Source organism: Suncus etruscus, chromosome 14 (genome assembly GCF_024139225.1).
Source record: "Suncus etruscus isolate mSunEtr1 chromosome 14, mSunEtr1.pri.cur, whole genome shotgun sequence".
NCBI classification, from domain to species: domain Eukaryota; kingdom Metazoa; phylum Chordata; class Mammalia; order Eulipotyphla; family Soricidae; genus Suncus; species Suncus etruscus.
This window is the reverse complement of record NC_064861.1, coordinates 86,147,966-86,164,368: the sequence shown is the minus strand read 5'-3', so window position 1 is coordinate 86,164,368 and position 16,403 is coordinate 86,147,966. Positions and strand designations below refer to the sequence as shown.

Genomic DNA, 16,403 nt, shown 5'->3' with positions numbered 1-16,403 from the left:
ATGATACATCATACCATCTCTATGTCCTTAAAAAGCGTAGATATATATTTTAAAGAAAATATCTTTCCCTAAATTGCTCTCATAGCCTCATTTTAGTTCTTTCTGTAACAGGCAAAGAATAAGACAACCTCATCAGAACCCTAGCCTTTTAGGACTCGGGGACCTCGGGTAGGACAAGCCCCAGCTAAGGCCCGCCCCCTGTTCACTATCGTCCAATGGCTTTTCAGATTTTGGAGGCGGGGTGGTGGGGCCAGATTGTTAGTAAACGAGGAGCCACGTGCGGCGCCGAGTTGGGCCGCCAGGAGGAGGGGAAGAGGCAGGGGGCCTAGTTGGCGCCTGCGTTCTGGGGACACTGCTTGTACGCATGCGCGCTTTCCCTCCCGGAAGTGATTTTGATTGCATGTGAGGCTGGAGATGATCATGGACATGCAGATCGACTCCAAGGTACGCGCTGAGTGTGCAGCAGAGACTGTTCCTCGGGGCCCTGGCTGCAGCCTCCGGCACTTTGCCTGCGAGCAGAACTTGTTGTCCCGACCAGATGGCTCTGCCTCTTTCCTGCAAGGTAAGAACTTAACTCATTTAGCCAGAGCCATGGTGCTATAGTGCATAGGACCCTTGCCTTACACATGCACCCAGGTACGATTTTCAGCATCCCATTGTATGGTCCTGAGCCTCACGGGATCTCTTTTTGCATCTTCTTTTGCATCTGGTGAAGTGTCCCAAAGAGCTGCTCCAGGAACCCCCTCTAAGGAAACCCCGACTAAGGCTGCTCCTGCGCAGGTTTGCTTTGGGGATGAAGGGACATAGGTCTGTCCACATGCTGAGTGTGTGCCCAACACTCAGGCTGCAAGGCCAGTGGGGTCTGTGCTGTCCATCCACGTTGCCGCCTCACTGCAGATTTATTCCCCCTCTTTTCTGCAGGAACTACAGCAGCCCCATGCCAACCCCTTACACCCCTTCCATAGAAACAGCCCAGCTTTGAGACTTATCTCACCAGACTGTCAAGCCATCAAATTTATTTTATTTTATTTATTTTGGTTTTTGGGTCACAGTTGACAGCACTCAAGGGCTACTCCTGGCTCTACGCTCAGAAATCGCTCCTGGCAGGCTCGAGGGACCATATGGGATGTCTGGATTCGAACCACTGTCCTTCTGCATGCGAGGCAAACGCCCTATCTCCATGCTATCTCTCCAGCCCCATCAAATTTATTTTAGATTTATAAATCTTAGATTGCATGACTGAGCAACACCTCAATATTTCATAGTAGTGTTAGCTCAGTAGACTCACAGGAAATCTGGTAGGAAATTTCTATAGAAAACTTCCAAGCTCGTTGAACCTAAACAGTAACACAGAAGAGAAGGCTCAACTAACACCAACCACAGCCCATCAGTCCTTACACATTGACTTTAGAAGCACCATGGAGAAATATAACAATCATGTCACATTAACCCTCGTGATCTAAGTTTTGACAATTTCATCTGATTTTGGGTTGTAACAAACAATATGAAGTAAATTTGTTTGTACCTGCATAGAGGCAGGCTAAAGTGTTGGGTGGGAGATAGGGGACACTGGTGAAGGGAAGGTCACAATGGTGGTGGAACTGATGTTTAAATATTTAATGCCTGAAATGACTACGTTATGAACAATTTGGTAAATCACGGTGTTTCTATAAAAATTAGAAAAAATGGGCCAGCAGGGCAGAGAGATAGCACAGCAGTAGGGTGTTTGCCTTGCATGCGGCCAACACAGGACAGATGGTCCCAAATGGTCCTCTGAGCCTGCCAGGAGTGAGTTCTTTTTTCTTTTTTGGTTTTTGTTTTTGGGTCACATCCGGCAGTGCTTGGCATTACTCCAGGCTCTACACTCAGGCTCAGGGAACCATATGGGATGCTGGGATTTTCTTTTTTTTTTTTTTTTTTTTGAGGGGGGACGTGTTTGGGCCACACCCGGTAACGCTCAGGAGTTACTCCTGGCTATGCGCTCAGAAGTCGCTCCTGGCTTGGGGGACCATATGGGAAACCAGGGGATCGAACTGCGGTCTGTCCAAGGCTAGCGCAGGCAAGGCAGGCACCTTACCTCTAGCACCACCACCTGGCCCCTGAACCACCGTTCTTATGCATGCAAGGCAAATGCCCTACCTCCATGCTATCTCTCCAGCCCCCCAGGAGTGATTTCTGAGCACAGAGCCAGAAGTAACCCCTGAGCACCATCAGGTGTGACCCAAAAATAATTAGAAAAAAATGTAAAGAATATGATGAAATAGTTAAATGAAAAAATAAATAAATAGAGCCACTGCGGGCTCCAAACTGAGCAGAGCTGCCTTCAAGACTGGTTTTCTCAAGGAGAAAGTGTTGGAGCAAAATCAACAAAAAAAAGAAGAAAAATAAGAAAGTGTTGGAAAAAAAAAAGAAAGAAAGTGTTGGAGCAGAAAGCCAACAAGGACTGTATACCAGGCCTAGGTGCAGAGGCGGGGTCCCCATGCCTAGGGAACCCCCAGATATAAAATGAATAGGAACAAGAATGGTAAATGTTGGGTGAGATCTTTGTCTTTTTGGGAGACTACACCCAGCATAGTTCAGGGATCACTCTGGATGGGCTCAGGACCATATGGAAAGCCAGGCATTGAACTCCAGTTGGACATGTGCAAGGCAAACATCCTACCCACTGTGCTATCACTCCAGCCCAGAGGTATTTGCTTTGTTTCCTTGTGCATGAATGTGTAGGAATCTCACTGTAAAATGTATTTTTTTTTTCATTTCTTTTGTTTGGTTTTGGTTTGGGGAAGGTCATATCTGGCTCTATTAAGGGAATAATCCTGGTATGGTGCTCAGGGAGCCTTGCTGTTCCAGGCATACAGTCCAGGGCCTCACATGTGCAAAGCAAATGCTTTACCACTGAACCACACTCCCAGCCCTATTTTTTTTCCCCAGCCCTATTTTTATTTATCTTTCTTTCACTTGGTGGGAGGAGGCCACCAAGAAGTCAGAGGTGACCCTGACTTCTGTGATTAGCAGTTGAGGGAAGGGAACTCGACTGGTGGTTAGTCGGGTGGAAAAGCTATGACACGTTAAGTATGTTGGAGGTTCATCAGGGGGCAGTCTCCCCACCTCACGTCCCCCCACAGGGCAGTGCCTTGACCCTCCCCATTTGACCATTGAGAGAACAGGCTGCAACCACACAGGGTCCCACCAGAGCAGGCTGTGGTGGGGTGATGTGAGGGGTTGCACTACTGCAACAGGCAGATATGCTGAAGTCTCCTTACCGTTCTGCAGGGGACACCTCTGTCCTGGCCGGGGTGTACGGGCCAGCTGAGGTCAAGGTCAGCAAAGAGATCTTCAACAAGGCCACGCTTGAGGTTGTCCTGAGGCCCAAGATCGGACTGCCTGGTACTGTGCTGGCCACTTGGCTGCTCCCTCAGTGTTTCTGCACCTTTTAAGCTTCAGTGACTGCTCTGGCACTGTCTCTCCCCCTGGCCCTTTCTCACTTTAGTCCCCCCAACTCTCTGTCTCTCTCTCCCCTCCCCTCCATTCCCTTTCCCCTCCCTTCTGCTCTCTTTTGCCTTCTTTCCCTCTCTCTTTCTCTCCCTCTCTCCCCCTCCCTCTCCCCCCCCTTCTTCTCCATAAACCTGTTTCTTCCCCCTTGAGCCTTAGTCTTCGCATCTCAAGGGCCCACTAGGGTGGGGGAACAGACAGCAACTGATGTGGGGAGGATGGACTCCATGCTTGGTACTACTGGGCAGTCAGGAATCCTTTCACCCTCTTGTGGGGCTGTAGACCCTTTTCTGAGGGAGGTTGGAGGCACCAGGTAAGAGAGCAGGAGCAACCTGCCTCCCAGCTTCCTCACACCTCCCCTATTTTCCCCAGGTGTCGCAGAGAAGAGCCGAGAGAGGCTCATCAGGAATACATGTGAAGCCGTGGTCCTGGGGGCCCTGCACCCCCGAACCTCCATCACTGTGGTGCTGCAGGTCATCAGCGACGCTGGCTCTGTATCCTTTCACCCCTGAGCAGGCTGCCTCCTCCAGGAAGCCCTCTTTAGGCTGCCTCTTGCCATTGGCAGCACACATACCCTATGTTAGCATCTCCAAACACTTGCAGGGTGTCTCCCATTGAAGAGGAATGGCCGGCACAGTCTGAGTGCTCATCAGGAGCCGGGTGCTCCACTCATATATACAGAACCATTTTATTTTAATTCCTGGTGTGGCAAACAAGGGACTTGTAACCCTGCGAGGTGAGCATAACTACCCAGTGTGGTGGCAGTACCAGGACCTGAGCACAGGCCTTCTGGTTCTGGCTTCTTAGCCCAGCCATTGGTGATCTCACAGTTCTGGGTTTTAGGTGCAGAACCGGGCCCAGAGAGAGGCAAAACCTGCCCAGAGCGGCACTGCCAGGATGGTGGAGACAGGACTCATGCCCAGGTCTCTCAGAAGGCCATGACTTGGGACTAGAGTCTCTGGCTTGGTCTAGAGAGATCTGGTTCTTTGGGCCCAAGAGGCAGAAGTCTGTTTCCAGCGCCCTTGCTAGGGCAATGGGAAGAGAGATGCTGTAACCCATTAAGAGAGAGAAGTCAGGGGGCTGGTGAGGTGGCGCTAGAGGTAAGGTGTCTGCCTTGCAAGCGCTAGCCAAGGAAGGACCGCGGTTCGATCCCCCAGCGTCCCATATGGTCCCCCCCAAGCCAGGGGCAATTTCTGAGTGCTTTGTCAGGAGTAACCCCTGAGCATCAAACAGGTGTGGCCCAAAAACCAAAATAAAAAAGAAAGAGAAGTCAGGCTGGAGTGATAGCACAGTGATAGGCTGTTTGCCTGGCCTTGCATGCCGACCCTGGAGACTGGACTCTGGAGCTGGGGTGACAGTGTTGACCCCAGCAAAGGCAATATACTGGCACTGCCTATGTGCTTGGTAACCCAGACCTGCCACAGGATGAGGTGTGCGGAGGGGCCGCCTGCCTAACAAACAATTTCTCTTTTTGGGCTGGGGAAGGAGCCACACCCAGCGACACTCAGGGTTTACTCCTGGCTCTGCACTCAGGAATCAGTCCTGGCTGGGCTCAGGGGACATATGGGGTTCTGGGGATCGAACCCACTATACTATAGCTTCAGTCCCACAACCTGCCGTTTCTTAACCACTGGCACTCAGCTCCTTGCCTGCTGCCTGAACGCTGCCTGCATGGCCTTGGTGGATGCAGGGGTGCCCATGCGGGCTCTCTTCTGCGGGGTCACCTGTGCCCTGGACTCTGATGGCACTCTCGTGCTGGACCCTACAGCCAAGCAAGAGAAGGTAGGTGTGATGGCATCTCGAGGGGACCACTCCCCACCATCTCCTCTTCCTCTTGCCTCCTGGCTTCCTTCTAAGAGACTCAAAAGTGGGCCATTATGATAGTACAGCAGGGAGGGCATCTGCCTTGCACATGGCCAACCCAGGTTTGATCCCCAGAATCCCATATAGTTCCCCAAGTACTGCCAGGAGTTATTCCTGAGCACAGAGCCAGGAGTAACCCCTGAGCATTACTAGGGTTACTCAAAAACAAACAAACAAACAAACAAAAAACAAACAAACAAAAAAACAACAGCAAAATGAGGAGGCTCAATGGGGCCGGAAAGATAACACAGCAGGGAGGGCATTTGTCTTGTACACAGCCAACCTGAGTTTGATCCCCAGTATAGAATAACATCCCTGGATGGGGCTGGCTCCTCCATCCCATCACCATCCATCACCATCCAAGGGCTTTGATTTAACACCCAACATCCCATATGGTCCACTGAACCCTATCAGATGTGGCCCAAAAACAAAAACAAAAAAAGAAAAAAAGAAAAAGAAAAGGCTCAAAGGTAGGGACTAGAATTCTAATAAAGCATGTAAAATGCTTGTGTGGTCCCCAAAGCCCTGGTAGGAGTGAGCCCTGAGTATCAGCAAGTATGAGCCGCCTCCAAAAACAAGTGCAGGAGCTAGTGAGCAGTTTCCACACACTGACTCCGGGTACTGGCACATATTTATATTTGTTCAGTGCATGCATAGTCCAGTGGGACCTTGAATGCCCAGAACTGGGGTTTGTGGTCCTAGGGGAGCTGCAGGAGCAAGAACAGAGGAGGAGGCTGGTGAGACAGTTTGGTGTGAGGCACTGACCTTGTAGCTGATCTCGGTTCAGTTCCCAGCTACATTGCGGGGTACAGCTCCAAAATTGGAAGAGAAAAAGATAAAAAGCCTGAGAGGGCTCAGGAAGGGTCCTCAGAGTCGATCCCCAGGACCAAGTGAGGCGAAGCCCCAGAGCACTCACCTGAGCTCTGCTGAATATGCTCAAGAAACAGGAAGGAGGGAGGAAGGGAGGCAGGGACAGGTGGTTTGGGTGGAGCTGTAAGACCCTGAACTCTGTGTTTCCCTGGTCATCCCCGATAGCCCTGATGATCCCCAGCACTGCTGGGAATGGCCCCTGTGAAAGACAAACAGACTTTTAGCCAGTCTCAGCTGCCCTGGGTTTGGGTTGACCTGGCTATGTCCTGGCTGCTGAGTGCAAAAACACACATACTATGTATACACACCTACACACGCACAGACACATGCTCAGAGACACATGTGTGAGCACACTACACGCATGCAGAGACATACATGTACACACATGTACAAAGACACTCAGGAGTTCCCTGGAGCTGGGTGTCTGCTCTTGGGGAGAGGGGTCTTTGTTGTGGCCCCTTCTTCCAGCCTCCCTCCAGATTGGCCATAGAATGAGCTAGTGAGGAACCAAGGAAGGGGTCAGTGCACCTGCTATAGCCCCTGGGGCACAGCAAGGGAAGCGAGGGGCAGGAATCCTAATGCTTGGAGCAATCAACACCCCCCCCACGCCAGCATGCGGTGTGAGGAGGAGTGTTTGGAAGGGTGGAGGGATGCATTTGCTGAAAGGCCCCACTTGGCCACTCGGCTCAAACCCCCTCACGAGCTGCCCTCAAGCCAAAGGGCACAGGGGACAGAGCCATGTCCTCGAGGGTCCAGATAGACCAGTTTGGGGGAGACCTATCCTGGAAGAGCCCAGCTCCCACCCTGTGTCCTTCCTCCCCAGGAGGCCCGGGCAGTCCTGACCTTTGCCCTGGACAGCGTGGATCAGAAGCTGTTGATGTCCACCACCAAGGGACTCTACACAGATGCTGAGGTATCGTCCTTATCTGGGGGCAGTGGGGGTGAATCTGCACCCCTAAAGGGGAAAGAGAGCCTCTTCCTTGGGTCTCTTCAGGATATGGGGGGATTCACATTGGGGAGCCACAGGAAGCTTTGTGGAGATTTTCCAGGAAAGCCTTATTGATGGAGAAAATCAGGAGGAAGGGGGTTCCCCAAAGTCCTTCCCCCCAAATAGTTTGGGCCTAATTTCCATCTCGAGGGACTTTTGCAATCTGGAGCTGCCGTGAGTCTGACAACATGTGTCAGTTCAAGTTTTGGGGCTTAGGGGTGCCAGGGATGGAGCTCAGGCAGGGAGCACCTGCCTTTGCACAGGGAGGCCCTGGGCTCCATCTCCCCCTCTCCCAGGCACTGAGAAAATTAGAACAACTTGGGAGTTGCAGAGGCTGTGACTAAAATTCCACCCTCGTCCCATCTACTCAGAAATTTTAGATGCCCAAGTAGTGGGGAACCCGGCGACATGCCTGGAGATACCCCCTCACGTGGGGGTGGGGCTGGCTATAGATGGGTGTGGGGATGCAGGAGGACCCCAGTCTTACCAGCTCTCCCTACCCACAGCTCCAGCACTGTCTAGCCGCAGCCCAGGCCGCCACACACCACATCTTCCGTTTCTATCGGGACTCTCTGCAGAGGCGCTATTCCAAGAGCTGACGGGTCACCACTCGCCACCCCCACAATAAACCAGCCCAGACTCTCCTCTCCGACCTGCCTCCATTCTCTGTTCAATTACCCTGGGAATTGTGACTCAGGGAAAATGGGGCGTCTGGAACTGGAACGATAGTCCAACAGGGAGGGCATTGGCCTTGCAAGCAGCTGACTGGGGTTCAATTCCCAGCACCCCATACAGCCCCCTCAGCCCCATAAGGAATGATCATTGAGTCCTGCTGGATATGACCCCCAAAAAAGCAAGCTGGACTCCTGTCCCAGGTGGGGGTGGGAAAGAGCCAGTGCCCCATTTTCTAAAATGTGGGTCTGACATTCCCACAGCTGCCTGGGCCCCTTTCCAGTGGGACACCTGATAGGCGAGAAAAGAGGAGTCAGCAGCTTTTGGGAGACTTCAGGGGCCGGAGCACAGGCAGGAGACCCAGTTCCCAACCCTAGTTTCCTCCCAGAAAAGCAAGAAAGAAGAATTTGGGAAGAGCTAAGTTCCACACCTCCATTGAGGTTACCCGATCTGGGGGGGATACCTGAGAATGATCTGGAAGGCAGCTGAGAAGTCAGTTCATGGACTCAGGTGGGAACAAATTGGCAGAAATTTGGTGGGTACTGGGGAGTCATCAGATGGCCCATGTGGCTATACAGCAAGAACAGGAATGGGGGAAGGGGATTCTTCAGGGCTTCAGAAAGGTCCAAGCACCACTTCCTTTAATTTTCCCCCTCAAAGGTTCAGGACCATTGGGGAAGTTGTCCCCACACCCACAGCAGTTAGGATCGTACCCAGCTCGTGTGAGCAGCTCTGGGCTTTGAATTCATGGGCTTGTGTTTCCTGGCCAACAGGTAAACGACTAAGCTACTGAGCCTTCTTCCTGGCCCCAATGGCTCAATTCAGAGATCTGGAAACAAGCCCAAAATCCACTGGAAATCTCTAGAGGGAGGCGGAGTAAGAGGAGTGGGACCCCAATCTCCCTGACCAGAGGAATCTGAGGAGCCTGAGTCAGTGGCATCTGTAGCACGATGATGTATGTGGTGGGGAGGGTGTTTGCCTTGCATACAGTCGACCCTGGTTCAATCCCCAGAATCCCATATGGTCCCCTGAGTACCACCAGGAGTGATTCCTGAGCTCAGAGCCAGGAGTAAGCCCTGAGTAACCTGAGAGCATTGCCAGGTGTTCCCCCAAAGAAACCAGTTCCCTAGATTCAAGCACTCGTCATTTCCCCACATGGGACTTGAACAGCCCCTGCTGTTCCAGGAGGAGCCTGAAGGGCCGGCCTGGCTGGTCCTTAGGTCCCCTTTCATTCCACCTGGAATGAAGCCTACCCAGAGGGCCCAGGACAGCCCAGTTCCTTCCTTCATTTGTGCTCATCTGCTTTTTCCTTCTGCAGCCATGGGTGATGGGGGGGAATATTGACACTGGCCATGGAGAACTCGGGGGGGGGGGGGGGGCATTTGCATCTCAGAATTTGGAGAGAAATTAGTTCCATTTTGAAGAGGAGGAAAAGTGAGTCTCTGAAGTCCTACAACGAAAGTGAAAAAGAGGGGTCATAGCAATTGCACAGTGGTAAGGTGTTTGCCTTGCACGTGGCCAACACAGGATGGACCCCGGTTCGAATCCCAGGTCCCTTAAGTCTGCCAGGAATAACTCGAGCGCTGCCAGGTGTGACCCAAAAACCAAAATAAATAAAGTGGAAAAGAAGAGTCTACTGATTGGCTTAAGATTTTGTTGTGGGCCTGAGCTATATCACAGCGGTAGGGCCTTGCACGCTGCCGACCCCCCGGGCAGACCCGGGTTTTATCTCTGGCATTTCATGATCCTCTGAGTCTGCCAGGAGCGGAATAACACCTGAGCACGGCTGGGTGTGGCCCATAAAACCAAAACCAAAAAGCCGCCTTCTGCTCAGTCAGAGTCGCTGTCACTGGAGGTTGCGGGCAGAGGATGGCCTGGGTGTGCATCGCACATCTCCTTTTTGCCTACTGTTTTCTCCAGGAAAAACAACAACAATCCAACCCTCCACCTCCCTGGAGATCCCTGGAGGCCTGCCTCTCTGTTAACAGACCTGCAGGCGGGCCTGGCGGTGGCGCTGGAGGTAAGGTGCCTGCCTTGCCTGCGCTAGCCTAGGACGGACCGCGGTTCGATCCCCCGGCATCCCATATGGTCCCCCAAGAAGCCAGGAGCAACTTCTGAGCGCATAGCCAGGAGTAACCCCTGAGCGTCACAGGGTGTGGCCCAAAAACCAAAAAAAAAAAAAAAAAAAACAGACCTGCAGGCAGGACAGATTCTGTCTCAGAAGGGACACTAGGTGGCGCCAGGCCACAGGACAGCCAGGAGGGCTCTTGCCTTGCATGCAGTTGACCTAGGTTAATCCCCAGAATCCCTTATGCTTCCCTGTGTACCACCAGGAGTGATCCCTGAGTACAGAGCCAGGAGTCAGCCCTGAGCACCGCCAGATGTGTCAAAAAAAAAAAAAAAAAACCCTATAAGATAAAGGAATACTAGGGAGGCCTTGCAAGCAGCCGATCCAGGACCAAAGGTGGTTGGTTCGAATCCCGGTGTCCCATATGGTCCCCCATGCCTGCCAGGAGCTATTTCTGAGCAGACAGCCAGGAGTAACCCCTGAGCACCGCCGGGTGTGGCCCAAACACCAAAAAAAAAAAAAAAAAAAAAAAGAATGCAATGTTATGGGCCTGAGAGATAGCACAGGGTGGAAGGCACTGACTTGTGGCTGATCTAGATTCAATCCCCAGTACCCTGTAGGTACATTCAGCATTGCTGGGTAAGGCCCCCAAACACCTGGCCCCCAAATAATAAAAAGGTGGGGCCGGAGCAATAGTGCAGCAGGTAGGGTGTTTGCTTTGCAGACAGCCAACCTAAGTTTGATCCCTGTCATCCCATAGGGTCCCCTGAGCCAGCCAGGAGTAACTCCTGAATGCCATCAGTTGTGGCCCAAAAACAAACAAAATAAATAATAAAAAATGTGGCAGGTGGCCAAATAAGTTTTTAGGACTTTTAAAGCTCTAAAGGTTATCCCCTCTGGACCACATGGACACACTCATGCTCTGCGTCCCCCAAACCTGAGCTTCCTCAGAACCTCTCTCCTTATCATGCAGGCAAGCCCCCACCCCATTCCACATACGGCTCAGCTCCCAGTCTTGCCCCAGCTTCATGGGGCCCCACTCACCCCCAACAAGGGGTTCATGATCGCTCTCCATTGCTCTCAAATCCAAGACTCCACCAGGCTCCTCACCCTTCCTCCAGCTCCCCAAAACCCCTATCTAGGCTAAGCAGATTCTAATTTGGCCTCCCTCTTCCCAGCACTCAGGTTCATGCCTTAAGCCCGCGCCCATTATCTCCCCAAGGTCTCCTACCCCGCAGGTCCCCAACACCGCGCCCTGGGGAGGTGTGATGTCCCCACCGCTGTTCCTCACAGCCCCTGGGACCATGGAGCTTGGGGCAGAGGCAGTCACTGAGCCCGGGTCCCTGGGGGCGAAGTTGGGGGTACTCAGCTTGGTGCGTGGGGTGCGTGCGGGGCGGGGCGTGAGTCTTTCCCACCCCGCAGCTGGACGTGCGGGGAAGGATCGGAGTTCTCGGAATCTTGCGGGCCTTCGCCCCCACCCAAGAGGCCGGCCTAAAAGGTGTCCCCGATTCCCAGCGTCTCCCTGGCATGCCCCAACCCCCCATAATGAGAGCAGCGGGTTGTGCGCGCGAACACGCACTGGCGCGCGCAGCCCAGTGTCCGCTGACAGGGCACAGGGAAACTGAGGCTCCTTTAGCTGCTGCTACTGTGATCACTGTCGCCCCCTTCCAGGGGTGGGGTGCGGTGCGGATCCATGTGGTTGCTAGGAGTCGCGAAGGCTCTTGCTGTGTGACTGGCGCACTAGAAAGAATTCTCTGAGCCTCACTTTATTTGGTTTTGTTTTGGGGTAACCCACGCGACCATGTTCAGGGGTTACTCCTGGTTCTGCGCTCAGGAATTAATCCTGGAAGTGCTCAAAGACACTCTGGGATGCCAAAGATCCCCCTGATCTCCCCCATACAGGATGCACTATCGCTCCTGCCCCTGAACCCCGGCTTTTTGGGGGGACTTAGCTGGGAGCTGGAGCTACATTCAACAGGGCTCGGGGTGACCTTGGAGACTGTGAGGTGCTGGGATCAAACATGTCTCTTCGCATTGTCGGGAAAGAACCTTTTTTAGTTTTATTTGGGGCTGGTTTGGGGGCAACACCCAGTGGCACTTAGGGGTTACCCCTGGCTCTGCGCTCAGAAAGGACTCCTGACAGGCTTAGGGGAATCCTATGGAATGCCGAGCATTGAACCCGGGTCAAGGTAAACGTTCTGTCTTCTTTGCTATCACTCTGGCCCACCTTTTCTATTTTTTGTTTTGGGGATACACTGCAAGGTGGAGAAATAGAAGAGTCAGAGACATATTTGACCAACTGGGGTCTTTATTGATGGATTGGGTGCGCACCCCAGGTAGCAATCGGGGCTTACTCCTGGCTGTGTGCTCTTTGGTCACTTCTAACAAAGCACAGGGACCATATGGTGATGAATCCAGGCCAGCACTATGCAAACCAAGAGCCATATACACTGAACTATTTCAGTGCCCTGCAAGGCAAGCACCTTAACCCGTGCTATTTCTTGAGCCCAGAACCCCAATTTCTTCTTTTGTTTAGGCAATACCCGGTGGTGTTCGGGGCTTAGTCCTGACTTTGCATTCAGGAATTAACTCCTGGTGGGCTCCAGGAATCATATATGGAATGCCCAGGATTAAACCCAGGTCAGTCACATACAAGGCAAGCACCCTACCTTCTGTCCTATCTTTGGTCCCCAAACCCCACTTTCTTTACTGTTCCTGTAGGGTTTTTGCTTCTTAGATGGGACAGCATACAGTAATAGACAATAAAGCCCTTCATTAGGCTCACTCCTCATGCCCAACATTTTCCCAAAGAAGTAAGCAAGCACTTCAATGGGGCCAGACAGAAAGCACAATGGGTAGGGTGTTTGCCTTGGATGTGGCCGAACCGGGTTCAATTTCTTTTTTTTTTTTTTTTTTTGGTTTTTGGGTCACACCAGGCAGTGCTCAGGGGTTATTCCTGGCTCCAGGCTCAGAAATTGCTCCTGGCAGGCACGGGGGACCATATGGAACGCCGGGATTCGAACCGATGACCTCCTGCATGAAAGGCAACCGCTTTACCTCCATGCTATCTCTCCGGCCCCCTGGGTTCAATTTCTGACATCCCATATGGTCCCCTGAGCCTGCCAGGAATAATTTCTGAGCACAGAGCCAGAGTAACCCCTGAGCACCGCTGCTTATTACTTCCCCACCCCCAAAAAAGAAGTAAGCACTTGGGGCCTGAGAGGTAGCACAGCGGCGTTTGTCTTGCAAGGTTGGTTTGAATCCCGGTGTCCCATATTGTCCCCCATGCCTGCCAGGAGCAGACAGCCAGGAGTAATCCCTGAGCACCACCGGGTGTGGCCCAAAAAAACAAAAAACAAAAAACAAAAAAAAAAAGAGAAGCACTTGATGCTGAAAGATGCTGTTTCCATCATTGCTGTAGATCTTGGGGCCGGAGAGATAGCATGGGATCTAATTAGGAGACCCTCCCTCCCCTCTCCATCAGGGGGCCTCCCTCCCTCCACACACCCCATTATTACCCTTGCTCTCATGGGTTTCCCCTTATAAAAAAACTTCAGGGGCAGTCAGTGAGGATTTCCCTGCTGTCACAAGGCCAGCCAGAGTTCCCGCTGCTCCTGGCCTACGGCTCCTTGCCAGAAGTCCAGAAGCTGGCGCTGGCACGCTCCAGAGAGAGCAGATGCAAGTGCACTTGGCTCTGCCAGAGATTCTGGCAGATGGGCAGAGAGAGCAGTGAAGAGGGATAGGGGGTAGGGCAGGGCGCTAGGTGCCCCACCCCAGGCTTCCCAAGGCCCCACCTCTGCCCGGATATTCCTATGGCTCATCACTTCGGTGAAACAGACACATTAAATTTGGATTTGGAACTGGCCCAAGGTAGGGTCAGTGCCCCAGGGATTTCCGGGGATCCTTATTGCACACCTAGGCTTTTCCCACTTATTTTTAGGTGTGGACATGTGCTCCCCAATTCTCTACAGCACAGCATGGCCCCAAAATCTCTGAGCTCTGGGGGTTCTTTTGTTCCCTAGAGCCTAGACCAACCTGGACCTTCATCACTTCCTGTTACTTCCTGTCTCTGGCCACCATCAACCTCAGTCTCCTCAGTTCCCCCTTCTCTGGAGAATGTGGAGGTTACTGTGGGGGTACCAGAAGCTCTGACTTCTTTAATTCCTGGAGCATTCAACAAGATAAGCAGGGGGCCCGGAGAGATAGCACAGTGGTGTTTGCCTTGCAAGCAGCCGATCCAGAACCTAAGGTGGTTGGTTCGAATCCCGGTGTCCCATATGGTCCCCTGTGCCTGCCAGGAGCTAATTCTGAGCAGACAGCCAGGAGTGACCCCTGAGCACCGCCGGGTGTGGCCCAAAAACCAAAAAAAAAAAAAAAAAGATAAGCAGGGAAAGCAGCTACTTGGTTTGAGGGCCACACCCAGTGGTGCTTGAGGGCTACTCTCCCTGGCAGTGCTCAGGGACTCATCATCTGTGCCAGAGGCAAGCCAGAGTGAGCAATAGGACAGCATGTAAGGCACTTGCTTGCCTCACATGGGGGGCCAAATTGAATTCAATCTCTGGCACCCCAAAGGAGTCTCTCTAAGCACCTTCTGGAGTGATTCCTGGGCACAGAGCCGGAATTAGCCAAAGTGTGACACAGAACAAAACAAAACAAAAAACCACCAGCAGCAAAACCAGAATAAAACCAACAACAAAAGCAGAGTCAGCAGCAAACAAGGCAAGTGCCTTAAACCCTGTGCTACCTCTCTGGCCACTGGAAGGAGCTCTTGTCTCTACCACAGACCAAGAGCATACTGCTATCTTGAATAACTCTGCTCAAAAAGGGCCATACAGTAAGGCGGGTACATCTGGGAGATTGGTAGCTGGGCCTTGAGGGAGCCTCATAGTAAGTACTGCAATACAAGCATCTGCTCTGGACACAAGACATTTGTAGGGTCGGGGAGATGGTTCATAGGGCTGGAGTGAAGTGCTTGCTTTGGTGTGTGTGTTTGGGCCTGTGTTCTGGAGGGTCCCACACCCATCAATTACTCCTGGCTCTGCACTCAGGAATCTCTTCTGGCCGTGCTCGTGGGACCATAAGGAATGCAGGAATGGAACCTGGGTTGGCCACATGTACAAGGCAAGTTCTCTCCGCACTATATTACCTCTCTGGCACAGTGTGTTGGTTTGTTTTAATTTGGGTTGCTTTTAGATGTGTTTCAGGCTTGCTTACTTCTTGCTCTGCTCAAGGATTTCTACTGGGCTGGAGCAGTGGTGTAGGTGGTAGGGCGTTTGCCTTGCATGTGCTTACCTACGATGGACTGTGGTTTGATCCCCCGGCGTCCCATATGATCCCCCAAGCCAGGAGCGATTTCTGAGCACCTAGCCAGGAGTAACCCCTGAGTGTCACTGGTTGTGGCCCAAAAGCCAAAACCAGGGGCCGGGTGGTGGCGCTAAAGGTAAGGTGCCTGCCTTACCTTCGCTAGCCTAGGACGAACCGCGGTTCGATCCCCCGGCGTCCCATATGGTCCCCCAAGCCAGGAGCGACTTCTGAGCGCATAGCCAGGAGTAACCCCTGAGCGTCACCGGGTGTGGCCCAAAAACCAAAAAAAAAAAAAAAAAAAAAAAAAAAGCCAAAACCAAAAAAAAAAAACTAAACAAAATTAAAAGGATTTCTCCTGGAAGTGCTCAAGAGACCGTATAGGGTGGCAGGGACTGAACCTGGGACAACCAGGTGCAAGGTCAACACCTGATCCACTGTATTATCCCATTCAGCCTCAGGGGTGCAGGCTTTGTATGCAAAAGGCACAGCCTGGTCCCCCCAAATACCAAATGGTCCCTCTGAGCACCATCAAGTGTGACCCCAAATAAGCAATAAGAAGACAGCATTGGCAGCATCATGGAGTGGACATGTGCACTTATGGACAAGGAGTGGGACTATATGGGCTAGATTTGCACTATCTGCTAGGCATCTCCAGAGCCCGGGTGACTTAATAGCAAAAATATGTGCACCAGGAGTCAATAAGGAGATCAAAGACATCCTTGTCCAGGGTGACCCGGTCCTTCTGGTGGCTGATCCCTGGAGCAGTGAATCCTGGAGCCTGTGCTTACAACCAGAAACCTACACCTGGACCTGCCAAGAGGGTTAGGACTCACCTTTGTGACAAATGGTTGGAGGAACATGATACTTATTACTCTCAAGTATCTTCACAGAGATAATTATTTATAAAAGGGGGCAGAGGGGCCGAGCAATAGCACAGTAGGTAGGGTGTCTGTCTGCCTTGCATGCAGTCAACCTGGGTTTGATCCCCAACATTCCATATGCCCAAACCTGCCAGGAGCGATTTCTTTTCTTTTTTGGTTTTTGGGCCACACCTGTTTGACACTCAGGGATTACTCGGGGCTATGAGCTCAGAAATCACTCCTGGCTTGGGGGGACCATATGGGACACCAGGGGATCGAACCACTG

The 16,403-nt window shown here is 52.3% G+C and overlaps 1 protein-coding gene across 1 annotated transcript; it reads left to right on the top strand.

Annotated features, from left to right (window-relative positions):
* The first annotated feature begins 413 nt into the window (after positions 1-413).
* Positions 414-7,863, top strand: EXOSC5 (exosome component 5). Its single transcript, XM_049787206.1, has 6 exons — positions 414-562; positions 3,274-3,387; positions 3,865-3,986; positions 5,134-5,274; positions 7,049-7,138; positions 7,720-7,863. Exons 1-6 carry the CDS (start codon positions 415-417, stop codon positions 7,810-7,812), a joined length of 708 nt encoding a protein of 235 aa, XP_049643163.1. The 5' UTR covers position 414; the 3' UTR covers positions 7,813-7,863.
* Positions 7,864-16,403: the final 8,540 nt, after the last annotated feature.